Source organism: Sceloporus occidentalis, unplaced genomic scaffold (assembly GCF_023333645.1).
Source record: "Sceloporus occidentalis isolate IW3139 unplaced genomic scaffold, rSceOcc1.0.p SCAF_31, whole genome shotgun sequence".
NCBI lineage: Eukaryota > Metazoa > Chordata > Lepidosauria > Squamata > Phrynosomatidae > Sceloporus > Sceloporus occidentalis.
Genome location: NW_028317011.1, coordinates 4,868,581 through 4,886,902, shown reverse-complemented (window position 1 = coordinate 4,886,902; position 18,322 = coordinate 4,868,581). Strand labels below are relative to the sequence as shown.

Sequence of the window (18,322 nt, the reverse complement as noted above, 5' to 3'; positions counted from 1 at the left end):
TGTTAAAGAGCAAAGAGCTCAAATCATGACAGATTTTTTCTTCTTAAACTGAAATTCTTCCAGTTGCTCTGAAAGGAAGTTAGACGTAGAATGCTTGGAATAGTAATTTTAGTTTGAACATGGAAACTCTTTTCCTTTTGTTTTACTAACATGGGTATGGGGCAACTCAAGCGCCTTCTTATGAGCACAACATCATGGACGATCTGTTTGCCATCTCTAAACACTGGATGTAAAAACTAAGGCTTCTTCCATCAGAAATATATGAAAGAAAGCCAAGCAAGGTAATGCCAACTTACTGGGCATTTGGCTTGTGTACTTGAATGTGTTGACTTACACAGAAGAGCCAGATCCAAGCCAAGATTTTGGCTCCAGTGATATGTGTGGAAAATATGCACCTGTCAGATGTGTCATTGAGGCATCACCTGTGAGATACATTTGACAGTCCTTCTACGTGCTAAGTGTCAACCATGTTTGGTATTGTTAAGCCTTTGTCTGTTAAATGCTTTATGATGATGCCCGTTGTACTACTTGTAGTTTACAAATAGAGGCTAGTATATAGACATGTTATTAGTGCTCTACAATGACACCACTGACGTAGATGTTTTTATTTTGCATAGACTTTGATGCTTTTTACTACATGCATTATTTAATTGATGCCCAAAACCACAGACTGTCTCCATCTCCTTAACAACTTCTTTTCAACATTGCATCGTTCTAAGAATAATGTGTGCCGGATCAGAGCTGATTTTGATTACATTAGCAGAGCGCTATGTGTTTGCAGCTTTTTACATCTTACTGAATAGATTAGACAAAATTTTATGTGCCTAGGCTACCACCTGACAACCAGCAAAAGGGCCCACGGAAAGATCGGGATCGGGTAGGAAAATTGGTTACAGCAATTAATAGAAATTAGGGAGGATTTTAACCCCTTCGCGACCTTTGCCGGTTCAGGACCGTCATGACAAGAAGGTCACTAAATGACCTTTGACGGTCCTGAACCGTCAAAAAATTAAATAAGCTTAGAAAGTGATCAACGATCACTTTCTTCGCTTAAACGGCGTTACTGTAATGCCTCGATGTCGAGGCATTCAGTAATGCCGAGATCGGCATCGGGGGCCATGTCTGGCCCCTCCCCGGTTTTAAAAGCGTTTAGGAGGCGATCAACGATCGCCTCCTAAACTTAAATGGTGTCGCTGAAATGCCTCGATCAGGAGGCATCCAGCGACACCAAACACTTACCTTTGGATGGGCTGTGACCGCTCCGGAGAGCGGTCACAGCCGCAGCTGCCGGTGATCTTCGCCATCAGCAAGATGGCGGCGGCCCGGGAAAAAAACCAATAAAGAAGAAAGAGTTCGCTAGACGGTCTCCAGACCCTCTAGAGAACTCTGGCTCCACTTGCAGGTTGAATACAGGTACTGCTTTCTAATCACTGTGATTAGTAAAATATTCAAAAAAAAAAAAAACAAAAACATTTAAAAATAATTATGCAGTGATGTCACTTGATGAACCATCCAGTACCAGCAAAATGTGTAAAAAAAATATAAAAAAAGTATTAAAAAAATAAAATAAAATAAAAAAATAAAGTTTATTATTTTGAGCAAGTGCTAAAATTTCTCAAAAATCTCAACAAAGAGTTAAAATAAAAGCACTTCAAATACCCAAGGGGTGTCTAATATATATAAAAAAATGGCTGATGGGGTAAATTGGAGTGGCCGAGCTCAAAGATAGGGCATAGGTACAGACTGACCAAAATGGAGAAAAAAAGCGCACTTCCCAAATGTGGCATTTTAAATCTCAAACAACCCGACAAACCCATGCATGTCGGGTATCACTGCACTCAGGAGATGTTCCTGAACACACATTGGCGTGTTGTTTGACAGTGACATATACCAGAACCTGTATATCTATAACTAAAGTACAATTTGTGTGAAAAAAAAATAAAAAAAATTACTATTACAAAGTTTGACAAAGTGTAGTTCTATAATTGGTGCATGGAAAGGGTTAAAATAACAGCATTTGGAATACCCTGGGGTGTCTAGTTTTCAAAAATATATGGTTTGAATGGGTTAAATTGAGTTAACCGGCTTCAAAGATATTCCAAAGAGGAGATGGAGGCAGAATGACCGGATTTGTTAAAAAAGGTTTGGAAATCATAAAACGCTCCTTGTACTTATTGCCCTATAACTTACAAAAAACAGCAAAAAAACATAAAAACATTGGGTATTTCTAAACTCAGGACAAGTAGTAGAATCTATTTAGCTAGTTTTTTTACTTGCTTTTTTAGGTGAGTAAAAGATTTTTCAAATAAAAGTCATAAAATGTGTTTTTTTTCAATTTTTCACCATGTTTTTTTATTTTTTTTTATAGTAAATAAGATGATACGATCAAAATAATGGTATCTGAAGAAAGCCCATCTTGTCCTGAAAAAAACAATATATAACTTATGTGGGTACACTAAATGGGTGAGGAGAAAATTACAGCTGAACACAAGCACCACAAAAGTGTCAAAACAGCCTCGGTCCCGCAGGGTACAAAACGAAAAATGAGCCCGGTCCTTAAGGGGTTAAAACCAGAGTTTTTCATCATATGTTTAGGAATATCTAGACGGCAAAATGCCAAACAGATGTAAATATGTTGATGGGCCAGTTTCTATTATACATAGGTATGTATGCACTTGACGTATCTGACATAAAATCCAGGCATGGCATTAGGGCTGCAACAACTAATCGATATAATCGATAATGAATATCGTTGGCAACAAATTTCATTATCGATTAGTTGAATCGATTTTTATCGATTATAAAATTAGGGTTTTTTCAGAGCAAATGCTCTGAAAAATACCCCTGGTTTTATAATCCTTTTAAGTGTGACTCACAGCAGCAGCTCCTACTTACAGTTCCTCCCTGCAGTCACTGCCGATTGGCCCGCCCACTTCCTTCTTCCAGTCCCTCCCTGCAGTCACTGCCGATTGGCTGCAAGGAGAGACAGGGAGAAAGGGGTGGGGTCAATTGCCAGTGCCTGCGGGGAGGGGCAGATTGAAAGAAAGGGGTGGGACCAAAGTGATGACTGGCCCCGCCCATTTCCTATACCGGCCACATGGCTCAAGAACTCATCTAACTGGTGAGTATAAAATTAATATTTTGGCTGCTGAAAGTTAGGGGCAGTTATAGTTAATGGGGTGTTTAGGGTTAATTTAGGGGCAGTTATTGTTAGTGGGGTGTTTATGGTAAATTGTGGTTGATGGGGTCTTCAGGGTTAATTTAGGGGCAGTTGTGGTTGATGGGGTGTTTAGGGTTAATTTAGGGGCAGTTGTGGTTGATGGGGTGTTTAGGGTTAATTTAGGGGCAGTTGTGGTTGATGGGGATTTCAAGGTTAATTTAGGGGCAGTTGTGGTTGATGGGGTCTTCAGGATTAATTTAGGGGCAGTTGTGGTTGATGGGGTCTTCAGGATTAATTTAGGGGCAGTTGTGGTTAATGGGGTCTTCTCTTCAGGGTTAATTTAATGCTGAGGACTGAGGGTTAATTTAATTAATTTATTAAAGTTAACTTAAGGTGCAGTTAGAGGTAAAGGGGGGCAAACTGAGGGGAATCTAAATCCTGGGGGTAGTGAAGATTAACCCTGTATTTATTTATAAAAGTATTGTGTTTGTGAAAGAGTCTGCAAATCTATGAGGGCACTATGGCATATCAGGGGGTATACGGCATACCTTGGGAGGACGGAGTGACATATCTGGGGGTATAAGGCATATAGGGTATATAAGGCATATCTGGGAGGCTCAAATGTGCATAACGGGGGGGGCAGGTTGGGAAATAAAAACAAGAAATGCATTTTTATCAAAGTTTTTTTTATTCTGCTGTTTGTTTTTTACATCCTACGTTACTTTATTAAATTTTTTATCCGATTAAACGAAAAAATAATCGGCCAACTAATCGATTATGAAAATAATCGTTAGTTGCAGCCCTACATGGGATTTAAGAAAGGTGGAAGAATAGAATAAAATAATTTGTTGCACACCTGCAGAGCATAGTAAATCCTTTCCCATTTAGTTTCATTAGTAACATTAGATGTGGGTCCATTCACAGTTATGTGTGATTAAAAAAGGTAATATTTTCTTTATCATATGCGATACTGAGATAAAATGTGACTTTAATTAAAAAATAAATATATATATATATATACACACAAATCAAACTTATTTATAAATTTTAAAAATCTTAATCTCAAAAACTGAGATGGAGTAACAGACTTCATTAGCATTACCATAAAGAATTAGCTTAGTTTGGTTTTTTTGAGAATGGAGGGCCACCCAAAATGTCACAACTGGCAACAATGGCAGCCTCCAAGCCTACGTATAAAGGACTTTTATTGGAGCAAAAATAGATAAAAGCAGGCTTTGTCAAATGCTAACCTACATTGTGATAAGCAGCTTTATATTTTGTGTGCAAGGATAAAAATATTTTTTAAACTCAAAAAATATGCAATCTTGCTTTACAATGGGGTGCGAATCACGAAAAACAAATTTGGTGGAAATTGTAATTGTGGCTTTATTGGATTAAAGTGATTTATCTATCCCAAGCATTGTGGGTATAGATCTGAGTATTTTTGTGCTGCGTCTGGATAGGTTTAGCTGGCACTAAAGTAGGAAACATCTGAGCCTGGCCTGGTGGCAGCTTCTCATTCATGAAGAAAATCTGGATCTTGTGAGGGGGGGGTTGGGGTGCTAATTGCTGCAGTTAGTCTTATGGTTCTGCTGTGACAAGGTGTCAGGAGTCATGTGTACAGGAGATGAATTATCCATAGGGTAGGGAACCCCCTGCAGTCAGTGTTAATGGAAGTTTTTCCACGCATGTTCTGTGTCGCATTCAGGGAATCCTCAAAATGCTTCAGAATGCTATAGCTTACTCGCACATTGACACTACATCTCTGCCATGGAAGTGTTGCCAAAATAAAACATACAATTCACCCTAATATCCTAAAATTTAGGATGCGCGTTATATAACGTGTTATACCATAAACAATCGACCACACAGGGCACCATTCTACAAACACAATGAGGTAAAGGGATACAAAGTACCTTATTGTCTCAAGTTTAGGCTGCAGCCTTGATTTAGCTGAGCAGAATGGAATCCCCAACATCCAGGGTAGGGCGCAGGCTTCTTGGTGCAGAAGGGGTTCCTTTGAAACGTTCCCTTATGTGCTGTTAACGATGCCTGAAACGCAGAGTTTTCCTAAACATATCAGCTGGCTCATATTGTGAGCACTAATTTCACACCTTTGATAACATGTTCCAAGAGACACTCTGTACGCTCATAATGGTTATCTAACCCATACTGATGTGTGTATACATGTGTACTTAAATAAAATTATAATTTAATATAATAATATAATGAATTATTTTCCCAGAAACTAATTATAACAAGTTTGTACATTATTATTATCATAATTTATTTATAAACCACCAACAATTTACCCAATGTTTATTCAATGTGTAATTCAAAACCAGAATTCATAGACTGAGAAACTTTACATTAGGTAAAGAGGACCCTGCTTACAATCTAGAGGGTAAATGTAATATCCCCCCCCCCATTAAAATGATTTATCTGTATGGCTGTAAGTTGTCGTGTCGGATAATATTATAGTCTAACCCTGCTAAACAGATGGCTACACAAAAATGTACAGAAAAAACGTATTTCAACGTTATCATGGTTGGACCAGTACGGCTGCAGGACATTGTCCCTATTCTGACCGCGGTGGTCAATTCTTGTACAATTGCTGCCATCTAGTGGTGAATTTGTGTATGGTGTCTACTTATTTGTCAAGTTATGTAGTTTGGGATAGTCATGTCCATACAATAGTGTAGACGTGGACAGACTGGCGGTGACATTAGCTGTGTAAGTGTTGCTGCACACAGCATTTTTCTGGATGCAGGGCTGGAGCAGCAGACTGGATGAGTATGCAGTGATATTGGCCGGTGGCCCCCCGGGCATGAGTGTAGATGTAACTTTTTACTAAATTGAGAGATATTCTCGAAAGCTTACCCTTAAAATGAAATGTTAGTTAAATAAAATGCCTTATTTCATACTGCTTTAGATTGTTTTGTTTTTTTAATTGTATTTATTTTCTAGGTTAGTGCCTTGTGAGATTATCTACAGGAAATACTATAATTGTAATGGAAATATACAAAATATAAATATTAAATATATAAAATATATTAATATATAAAAACATATTTTAAGGGTTAACCAACTGATTGTCTGGATGAGATAAAACCCCAAAGGTTTTTTAGGTCATTCTGAGGTCTATCTGCTAAGACTTTAATGTGCACCTATACTCTTTAGCATATCTGCTAACAAACTGTCGGAAACCCAGTAAACAACGACAACAACAATAATAAAAAGCAGCACACGTGGTCAGTGGGACTGACAGTCATCTTTAGTCTTATGAATCTTCTCCTGTCCTCCTCATAACATTGGATTTCCACATATCAACAAGGTCTGATCACTATTGTCCATGCCAGATGCTAATATTTTTTATTGGAGTATGATTGCATGTCGCAGCATTTCAGAGGACTCGTGTCCATGAACTTGACCTTCACTGTTTTTTGGACAAACTTTATTTTTCTTGAATAATTGTGTGCGCAGAAAGATGTAGAGCCTAACCATTGAGACTGACAGAATGTGAACGGGTTCAATGTGTAATCTGTCCCCGCAGCTCCACGGTGGCCAAATCAGCATCGAGTGCATTATGCATGCAGGTCTTGACATCTCTAGTGGCACAGAGTGTGTTAATCTATCCTGCGTATCACAGAAGACCCGGTGTTGTCAGGTCCACAGTTCTTCTGTATCTGTATAGGCAGCACGCGGGAAAAGAAAGTTTTGATTGTCATACGGGGGAAAGGGAAAGTGACAGGATCCATGTTTGCATCAAGATTGCATATTCATGCGGAGCTGTAAAAGTGTAGCGTGTGACTGTGCCAGCCTCATGGGATAATGTGATGGATTTATGCATGTGACAGCAGCGTCTCTAGACAGAAGTCTTTAAGCATTTACACTGAAATGCTATAAGATTAAAAAAGAAGAAAACTTTTAGAATGATTAGCATCCACAAATATAGTGATAAAAAGAAAGCCATTTAGAAATAGATTATTTTTAACGTTCCACATGCCAGTGGTAGATATGCAGAATCAAGTTTATGGCTAACTATTCCAGGCTGGGGAAAAAAACACGACTTGAAGGTTCTTGGTGTTGCATTCTTCAAGCTTTTGTGTGTATTTACTAAATTCAGACTTTGTAGCTAGACTGTGTAATAAGAAGGGCCATCTAAGCCTCTTCGCAGAAAAGACAGTCACTTGGACCTCTCGCATCTTCACACCCTAGAAAGATGCTTTGAAGATCGATTCAGAGCCTCCACATTTTTTTAAGATGTCATATTAATTCAGCCTTAAGATTCTCTTCTTCATTTCATTCCTGTACCCCTGTGAAATGCATTAAAGAAACAGCATGTAGATATATTTAATTTGCTGTCCAATTTTCAAGTGTGCTGCAATGAGATTTAAAGGGAATATCTATTCCTATAGGCATGTCTGTTCTGCGATGGGAAATTTGAAGGTTAGGCTTTACAACTTAAGTATTAACTTGAATAACCTTTTTATCCTCTTTAATAAAAGAAAAACAACTTTATAGTGAAACATAGATTTCAAATGGCCTTTGTTTTGTAACTTGAAAGAAGGAATATTTTATGGCCAAGTCTCACTGTCCCCATTTCAGTTCCAGCTGAGAATCCAGACATAAGGAGATCTCAATGGCATGTCTGTACAGGAGACACGGGGCAGTTGTGCCATTGTTTCACTACCCTGAGGATGAACATCTGCCCCTTAATATCATAAGATGGTGACTGCTGGAGGGGAGTGAAGTCTCCAAAAAAAAATAATATACCTTAAAAATAAATTGTAAGCATTTTAGGCCGGACACAAGGAAGTAAATGGAAGTTAAAATCTGTTTAAACCTGTGCTAAATAATGACAATCTGCAGAATACAGAATAATCTTTTATGAACATCTCACGTTCATGTTTTCTCATGCCTGTTAGAGTTGTCCTTGTTTTTAGTTTAAGTGCTAAATGTTGCCATAAAGGTAAGTTGTAAATGTATGTTGAAAGTACAAAATTGTTTAACTTTCCCTGACAGTCTTAAACTTGCTTGTTCTACAATAACTTGCAAACAAATGCTTTTCCCCCAAGTAGAAGAGTGTTGGCTTGAATCCACAGGTTTAGTTACATGGATCAATCTCCACTGACCATGGGAGCCTTTCAGGACCCAGTAATGTAATACCATTAACCGATACACGCAGGAGGGCCGCACTGCCTTGGCTTCTAGCATTCAGGCAATTAGCAATAATAATCAGTTATGTTATCTCATAATTAGTGCCACAATGAAATTGTAACAGAGCATTAATTAATATGTGAGTTTTATGTCTTTTTATAGAGATTATAAAATGCCTGGAGCAGACCCATCACCATATGGGACCTACATCAAAAAGGGAGTAGAGTTGGAGGCCAGACAGCCCATCGTTTACCATGTTTGCACATTTGTATTGTTTTGCGTTATTTGACTTAATCTTAATGCCATGCAAAATTAAGGCATTGGCAGGTTTATAACTCCCAAAAGGGGTGCTCAAATCCTGTCCATTTGTATGCTGAGAGAGGCTGGCTGTAAGAAGGCCTTATGGTGAATTGCTGACTAGTTCCTGATATAAGCACAGCCCTCCCTCTTAATTTATGCCTGCCAAGAGGAGGAGCGGACGAAATTGTTATAACGTGGCATATGGCAGAAATAATTTCTGTTCCTTATGCAGTAAATATGCAAATGTGGCCGTTTATTTAGAAAGGATAACATTAATAACTCAGGATTCAAGATGGGCAGCTGGACCAGTAAAAGCAGTATGTTTAAGAAAGATTACCTGCCCATCCTGTGATTTCCATATTCCTCACCTACTTGAACGCAGCATACAAATTGAATTAACATTTTGTGATATAAAATTCCATTTATCAACCCAAACCATTAAATTTATTATCAGGGCTGCGTTTTCCAGCTCAGTTGGTTATAATTTCCAGAGTCCTTTATCTATATAAATTTAATTAGCCTTGATATCATCACTATATTATAGAACTAATTAAAGATTTAGATAAGTGCTGAGAGAGCTTATTTAATACCCCATAAAGTTCAATGTGGAAAATTAAAAAGGCTGTACTTCAGATGGTTGCGAAGTTTATGAAACACAGTGCCCGAATCAATGGGTTTGTCAAAAGAATCTGATCTAAATGCACTAAATAGGCTTCATAATGTTTCAAATATCTTTAATTGACTCATTTGCTTTTATATCCTAGTGCTCAAAACTCTTTGTAAATAATAACTGAGAGCCCGTATTGTGAAGTACATCATTTAAATCGCTAAAGTGTCTTCTGTTACCCTCAGTGATATCATTTCTTCCACAAACATGACCGGTTACCCTTACACCAATAAACAGAAAATCTATTGTGTTACTGTTGTCTTTGGTTTTAGTGCACTTTAAAGGTTAGGCATGTTAAATTTTGTCTAATTTATAACTTAATTGTCATTTCAACACAAAAGCAGGCTCATTGCTATTTTCCGTGTCCTTTTTATTTGATTAAAGCGACACATGAAATAATTACATGACAAATCTGCTAAGCCGTATTTCCTTAACTACAACGCAATTAATGTTTTCTCCAAGTGCGACTGCATCTTTAATCAGTATGACTTAGGGGACCGAATGGTCATGGATCATAAATGCACAGGGAGGCACAGTGTAACTTTTTGATGAGGCCCAGTGTCCTGGAGCTGTGCCTTCCTCATCTACTGGAAAGTGCTGCTCGTATTAAACATATTTTATGCCGAACACACGCTGCTTCCTCAAAGAAATAACTTACTGCAGTGAAACGTGTAAGCTGTTCTTGTAAAGTATTTCACAGGCGTCTGCATGTCATTTTTTCATTTTATTTGTGTTCTTGACCGACACAAGAGGTACAGTTTCCTCCTTATTCCAGAATAAGCTTCTTCCCGTTAGGCGTTCTGCTTAGTAGTACTGGGTTCTTGGACAGGAGTAAACATATAGCTTTTAGGGTTGGAGATCATATAGAATATCGTCGTCTCTTGTGGAGACTTTGTGGGGTCAGGGGTGAAGGTGACTAATTCTGTGTTGGGTTGACCATGAACATGGAGTATTGGGCATTTCTGTCCATCCTTGTCTTGCCTAGTCGTTTATGGAGAATCTGGTCTCATGACAAATTCATGATGAAATGATGTGATTGTGGAAACCTTTACAGAAGAAAATGCTTTCCGTATGTGGATTAAAAAAACACATTCTTACGTATCTTCTGCAGCTTAAATTCAGGTATCAGAAGGCAGTGACATCTGGTTATCATGACGAGAGGACATTTTTATACCAATTATTTATTCCACTGATCAATTCGCCCTTGTTATAAGCATATGATAGTACTGTACAATAAGAATAATGTTAGATATACCCACTAGTTAAAAACTAGAAAATCTGCAATATTTAACACACGATATTCATATGGTTTAATGCTCAGTTATCATGTTCTCCTTCGCCAGTAAATCCACGTATGGCATCCAGTCCACTTCTGCAATGAGGGGTATCTTGTCTAAGGAGAGATGGTTGCATGAAGTAATTATGTAGCCAACTTGTGATTCACCTGCATATTTTGGCCACCTGCCGCCTATCATTTGACCCACCTGGAGAATGTGTAACTTGTGGCACCCACATTAAATTCATCCGCACTGCGTTGAAAGAAAATGATATCTCAGAACGCACCTCAAATGCTGAGGTCGCTTTGTAAGGCAGAGATTGAATCTCTCAGGGAGAAATTCGGATTTCATTGTGAATTCTGTGGGTCTTTCTTGGAAGCTCTCATCCCGCTGTGTTAGGTGAGAGGTGAGAATTAGCATTTAAATGGAGAGATATTAATAGCACATCTGAGTTTCTACAGTTTACTGCAGTCATTTTGTTACCTGTTTTCGATTCTTCAAAGTGAAGTCATATATTGTTTCCATCGCCTGAGTTTATTTGGGGATTATTTTCTCATTAGTGCAGTACGTGAACTTAAAGTGACAGTAAACTTTTTTCTTTAACCCTTAAGATTTGGAAAATGTTACTTATGTGAAGATTAAGGTTTTCATACGTGTTTGAGTAAAAACACTGTATTTACCTTACCACCAAATAGTTCCTGTTGCCTGCTCCCCTATCAGTATTGGCCTGGAAGGGACACTCATTCACCGTTCAAATTCTGTATACAGCATTGTCGACTATAGCGCAAAATGTACACCTACTGGAGACACTTGAGTTTTGTTGAGTTGTTGATACAGTAGATTGTGTATTTTACTATAGTTCCCCTTTTACTGCAACTGTTTAGGGGAGTATTAAAAGGTGAATATTGTTATATATCTGCATGTCTTGTACTCCAAGCTTTCTGCACTACTGCATTAGTAAGAACCATTTGGCCCATATAGTCCATATAGTCTACCCATCTACCTGCTTTAAGACCTAAAACCCAAGTCCTTCTATTTCTTATAATCAGGGCGGCCTTATACCTAGTCCATTCGTGTCTTAATTTCCTCACTGTGTTACCGTCTACATCTTCTGCAAAACTGTGTTCGACTTACCTACAGCCCTCAAAATGAAGAAATACTCTTAAATTACATCTAAGGCTCTTGCTTTATAATTTAGACTAAGCCCTCTTATCCTAGCATGTTTCTTCTTTTGAAATATATTTAATGTGTTTAGCCCCTTTACGTATTCACATTTTCTCTATCATATCCCGATTATTTCTTCTTATTACCGTATTATTGTTTTATATAGCGCCATCAAATTCCGTAGCGCTGTACAATGGGTAGACAGGACATAACAATTTGACTTAGAGACAACAGGTGAGGAGGGCCCTGCTCAAACGAGCTTACATTGTATTTAGGGATTTAGGGTGTATTACACAATAGGTAAAAGTGCCAATGTTAGGGATAGACCAGCCACACTAGTGAAAGTATTGGATTAGAGGGACTAGGAGAGGTGCGCTAAAGGAATATGGGGGTGTTAATGTGCAATATTATAAGCGTCCTTAAAGAAGTGGGTCTTGAGGGATTTTTTGAAGGACCGAAGGCCGGGGGAGAGACAGATAGACCGGGGGAGGGCATTCCAGAGGATAGGGGCATTCATCTTTTCTGATGAATTTTGTACTGTAAACCATGCCCCACTTGAGAAGCCCTTGCTTCCATAGAGGGAATATATGTATTTCTAAGGAATTTCATATGAGTAGCACTCAAGCCATAGTTGAGCATATGAGTCTCTTTCCCTCACCCAACTTTTTACAGTGTCCACCGAAAGAGCAGTACCTTAGAGGACACAAATAATAACAGATACACAGGAACTTTGCATTGCAACTAAACTGGAAACTGCTCAATATGAGATTTTTCTGTATCTTTCCAGCTGCAAATTTACTTGTCTTTATATGTCTCCCTGTGTATATATATATATGTATGTATGAATGAATGTGTGTGTATATATTTTTTTTCTTTTCACTGTTTAAGCTAGATCTAAAATTGTATATTGATGAGAGATATATCTATGAAGCAAACTCCCTCAATTTTCTCTGCACCCTGCAGGCAATATTACGAGATGATGTACAACACCGCAGACGAGTTGTTAAACCTAGTGGTGGATCAAGGAGTAAAATACACAGAGCTGGAATATATAAATGCCCTGAGCCTTCTGCACCGAAGCCAGACTGGAGTGGGAGACCAGACCACTCAGAATATGAGACTGCAGCGTCTCAAGGAGATCATCTGTGAGCAGGCCGCCATCAAACAAGCCACCAAGGATAAGAAAATAACCACAGTCTGAGATGCTCGTAAAGGGTGGAGGCCCCGTGGTGCCAAGACAGCCAGGAGCTGTCCGCAAAGCAGTCTATTTCAGCCCCTGTAATTATCCAGGGAACAATGTTTCAGTTATATTTACGATTCTTAATATGCATGTTCTTTGTTTTATTAATATGCTTAAGTCTTTATTTTGAAAGAGAAACCTAAACTACACGCTTCACCTCTAGAAAATAACGTTTTAACATGTCTAATAATATTTACATATAGACATGTGAATGTACATACATTCATTAGTAGCTATAATTTGCTGTGCAATTTCCCAGTTGGATTCCATTCTTAGTCCTGCGCTTTACAGCGAGCGCTAAACCCAAGTCTGCAATTCCCCTACCCCTCCTTCTCAATGATTACAAGCAACTTCCAATTTATAGAAAATGGGGTCCAGAATGAAGGCAGATTTGGGGTTTGTACCCCTGATCTTTGAAGCTACTTCAGTATAAACGGACTAGATAAACTATTAATTTGGTCACTAAAGGCCAGTAACCTCAAAACCCAGAAAGTACTGGCTGTACTTCCATGTCTCACTCCATTATTTCAAAAGTTTCTTTGGAAAAAGTAGAAACTTTTGCATAACATGTAGAAATGGGGTCCATTTGATATAAAGGGAGATTTTATATACAGCGAATTCAGTATAAAATACAGTTATACAATGTTATTGAAGGACATGGGGTCTAGACTATAGGCTGGAATTGGTTAACAGAGATAAAATGTGTCACTGGGTTTTATGTTAAAAGCTTGTAATGTACTCTGTGGGAGAATTATATTCCATTGTGTGAAATAGTAATTGAATGTATCATATATAGAGTAAAAACATCAAAACTGATGTGTGTTTAACTGCCATTTCTGGACAGCATATGTCAGACTGATCATTTTATGTTTGATGTCTCTTTTATGCTAACCTCATTTCCCTGTCCAAATAATGTGCGTTATGAGTCAGACCTGGTGAGTTCTGCGAAGCAGTACAGAGAGTACAGGTCTTTCAACGTTAAGGTTTAGTGAGCACATTTATTTCATTAGACGCAGTATGCAGAAGAAGGATTGTTAACCTAATGAAAAGAAGACACCGTGTGTCCTAATGCTATATATATGGTCCAGAAAGGCCTTTAACTAGTCCTGATCTGTGCTACTGCTTCGCTGACCACACTGCTGTTGGTGCTATGCTGGGCACATTAGCACCGGAGTGATTGGGCAATACAATTGCAAAAATAACCTTTTCCTGTGCATCTTTGCATGCCGGCTTTATGCATGGCATTTCTAGTCATGCTTCCAGCAGAGAGATCTAGAAGCCATAATCCAACATTCATTCAAACTACCATTCAGAAAAAAAGCAATTGCTGCAAATTGGTAGTTTCTTCTTGTAAGTCATGTTTTTGTTTTTATCCAATCAATAAAAATATCAGCAGGGGTGCCCAGATCCAGTAGGACATCATCGTTTTTATAGTGGACTTCAGTTGCTTTGTATGAACTGCAGTAAAGCTCATTTCAGCTAGAATACACGACAACAATATTCTATTGGGTTAAAATGCTTAACTGCACGGTTTTGAAAAAGGTCACATTTGTATTCTCGCCTAAATGCTTTATCAAAATGTAAAATGCCAAGTATTCCCCAAAGGTAGATATGACTACTATGAAAATAAACGTCAACGTTTCTACAAATGATTTTGGTTCATTTTTCAAATCTGCTTTATTGAGCTCTGTTGTACATCTGACACAAATGCAAGGTATCACACCAGCGACAGAAAATACCAGCATTCAAGACCAATGCTTTAGACTGTTATACTCAGCAATTTGTTAGTCTTTAACCCCTTAACGTCCATTGCCGGGTCAGGCACGTCATGCAAAACGGTCACTTAATTACCTATGACGTGCCTGACACGTCATGAGACTTAAACAAGCTTAGAACATCCGCGTCAACATCCGCCATACATTGTATGGCGGCGGACGCCCGTTTTAAAAGCGTTTAGGAGGCGATCAACGATCACCTCCTAAACTTAAATGGTGTCGCTGGAATGCCTCGATCAGGAGGCATCCAGCGACACCAAATACTTACCCCAGGGCGGGCTGTGACCGCTCCGGAGAGAGGTCACAGCCGCAGCTGCACGCAGTCTTCACCATCCGCAAGATGGCGGCGGCCCGGGAAAAAAAATAATAAAGTTGAAAACGTTCGCTAGATGGTCTCCAGACCCTCTAGAGAACTCTGGCTCCACTTGCAGGTTGAATACAGGTACTGCATTTCAAATACCCAAGGAGTGTCTAATTTAAAAAAAATAATGGTTTGATGGGGTAAATTGGAGTGGCCGGGCTCAAAGATAGGGCATAGGCACAGACTGACCAAAATGGGGGGGAAAAAAAGCGCACTTCCAAAATGTGGCATTTTAACCCCAAACACCAGACAAACCCATGCATGGGTGGTATGACTGTACTCGGGAGATGTTGCTGAACATATATTAGGGTGTTGTTTGATAGTGACGTATACCTGGAGCTATAAATTTATGCCCAAAGTACAATTTGTGTGAAAAAAATACTACCACAAAGTGTGGCAAAGGCTGGTGGCAGAATCTGATGCATGGAAAGGGTTAAATACTACCATTTTAAGTACCTTGGGGTGTCTAGTTTTTAAAAATATATTGTTTGATGGGGTAAATTGTAGTGGCCAGGCTCAAAGATAGGGCATAGGCACAGACTGACCAAAATAGGGAACAAAAAGTGCACTTCCCAAATGTGGCCTTTTAACCCCAAACAGCAGTCAACCCCATGCATGGGTGGTATCACTGTACTCGAGAGATGTTGTTGAACACATATTAGGGTGTTGTTTGATAGTGACGTATACCTGGAGCTATAAATGTATACCCAAAGTACAATTTGTGTAAATACCAAAAAAATACTACCACAAAGTGTGGCAAAGGCTGGTGGTAGAATCTCATGCATGGAAAGGGTTAAAATACTAGCATTTGAAATACCTTGGGGTGCCTAGTTTTCAAAAATATATGGTATGATGGGGTAAATTGAATTAGCCGGCTTCAAAGATGGTCCTATTAGGATATGGGGGCAGAATGACCAGATGTAAAAGTTCCTAGTTAAAAAAATGTGCACTTCCTAAATGTGGCGTTTTACCTCCCAAACAACCTGACAAACCCATGCATGGGGGGTATGACTGTACTCGGGAGATGTTGCTGAACACATATTGGGGTGTTGTTTGAAAGTGATGTATACCAGGAGCTGTAAATCCATACCTTTATTTTAGCGATAAAAAACACAAAATAAATTACTACCACAAAGTTTGACAAAGACTGGTGGTAGATATAGTGCATGCAAAGAGTTAAAATACTAGCATCTGAAATACCCTGGGGTGTCTAGTTTTCAAAAATATATGACTTGATGGGGTAAATTGCATTGGCCGGCTTCAAAGATACCCGAAATGGTGCATGGGGGGAAGAATTACCAGATTTGGAAAAAATGGTTTTGAAATAGCAAAACGCTACTTGTACTTTTTGCCCCATAATGTGTAGAAAAAAGCATAAAAACATTGGGTATTTCTAAACTCAGGACAAATAGTAGAATCTATTTAGTAGTTTTTTTCATTAGCTTTTTTGGATGAGTAAAAGATTTTTGGGGTAAAAGTCAGAAAATGTGGGGTTTTTTTTTTTTACATTTTTCATCATATTTTATTATTTTTTTTATGGAAAATTAGATAATATGATTATAACAATGGTATCTGAAGAAAGCCCTTCTTGTCCTAAAAAAACCAACATATAATTTGTGTGGGTTCACTAAATGAGTGAAGAGAAAATTACATCTAAACACGAACACCGCAGAAGTGTTAAAACAGCCTCGGTCCCAATGGTACAAAAGGTAAAACACAGCCTGGTCTTAGGAGGAGAGTTGTGGTTTTTAATTCCCTCACTTCCAGGAGAGAGATGGCATGGGGGGGGTATCAGCACTGGCACAGTTACACACACATTCTCATGCTTACACAACCTTACACACTCACGAACACGTACACACTCATGCTACACATACACTTACACATACTCTCAAACATACTCCTGACCAATACATACTCATGCTAATGCTCACACACATACATACTTATGCTAACACATACATGCTCACACTAACATACAGTTATACATACTCTCCCTCCCTCCCAATCTCACTCGTACTCCCTTATTTACCTCTTTACATTACAGAACCTACCATAGTGAAACCACAACTGCCCTGCTAACTCTCCTGGCTCATTGTAGTGAAAAAACTCCAGTGTGTCAACAGGACAAAGAATGACCTAAAAAGTGTCGGTAAGCCATATCCCTAGCTATGCTCTTAACCAAACTTTTAAAAACAATTGCCAATGATGGGACGTATACAGGAATACTTTAATTTGCTGATTGATTACATTTCTGTCTGATTTGTTTTGAAAATGTTCCAATTGAATGGTCAGTTGGCTCAAAGTCATAGGTCCCACATATTCCTAAATGCCACAGTCTAGTGTTCTGTTTCCCTAAAACAATTATGCCTATATTTGCACTGAATTGAGGGTGAAATTTTTTTTATACCTGCTCCTTTTTTGGCAAACCTCCCCAAATGTTTATCCAATGAGCCAGGACAGGAACATGGCTAGAGGTGGGGCTTTGCAGGAAGAGGGAAAGCTCCATTTAGCATACCCTGGGAAGTTCCCTGGTATAGTTATATGCTGGGGGTCTATTTTAATAGGTCCAGACATCGCAGAGTGGGGACTGTGATGGCAGGTATGTTATAAAATGCAACCTACCACACAAGGTGCTTTTTTATTACATTGATGTGGCTGTTATTGCAACTAAGGTGGGTTACATTGCTGGGTAACAGCCAGGTAGGATTAGCTGGCAGTTTCACTAAATATGATTCTGCTAGTTCGCAGGCAGGCTAAGCTAGCTATGAAAACTATAAGGAGAATTAGCCTGCCGGACCACTGGCCAACACACTAAGCTTTATAACACTTGATATTGAAAGTTCATCAGTCACATCTTTGCTTAACATCTTTTTTTCATTTTGAACAGCTGAGGCCCCTGGTCAAAAAGTCATAAAGGTTCACAAGATGTGGTTCCCAACATTGTATATGAAATGGAACCACAAGAGTTAAGTATTGATTAAGCATCTCTTGGCCGCTTAATAATTGATTTTTTTTTGTCTAGGTTAAGACGCTTTCTGGGTCCCTCACCACAATGATATCATAATAATAACATTCATGTTAACTGCTCCCATTAAAAAAAGAAACTATTTTCCCCAGAGAAAACTGTAGCCAGTAGCTTACATCAAATACCTTAGCGTGTACAATGCAATTAGTTCTATAAGCATAAATATATGTACGCCTGGGCAATGAAAACC

At 38.7% G+C, this 18,322-nt stretch overlaps 1 protein-coding gene across 1 annotated transcript in view; it reads left to right on the top strand.

The window, feature by feature from the left end:
* Positions 1-12,929, top strand: part of LOC149298762 (exocyst complex component 4-like) — a 177,522-nt gene extending 164,593 nt beyond the window's left edge. Inside the window, exon 18 of the mRNA XM_089487081.1 lies at positions 12,692-12,929. Coding sequence (XP_089343207.1) covers positions 12,692-12,929 — 238 coding nt within the window. The remainder of the gene's footprint in view (positions 1-12,691) is intronic.
* Positions 12,930-18,322: the final 5,393 nt, after the last annotated feature.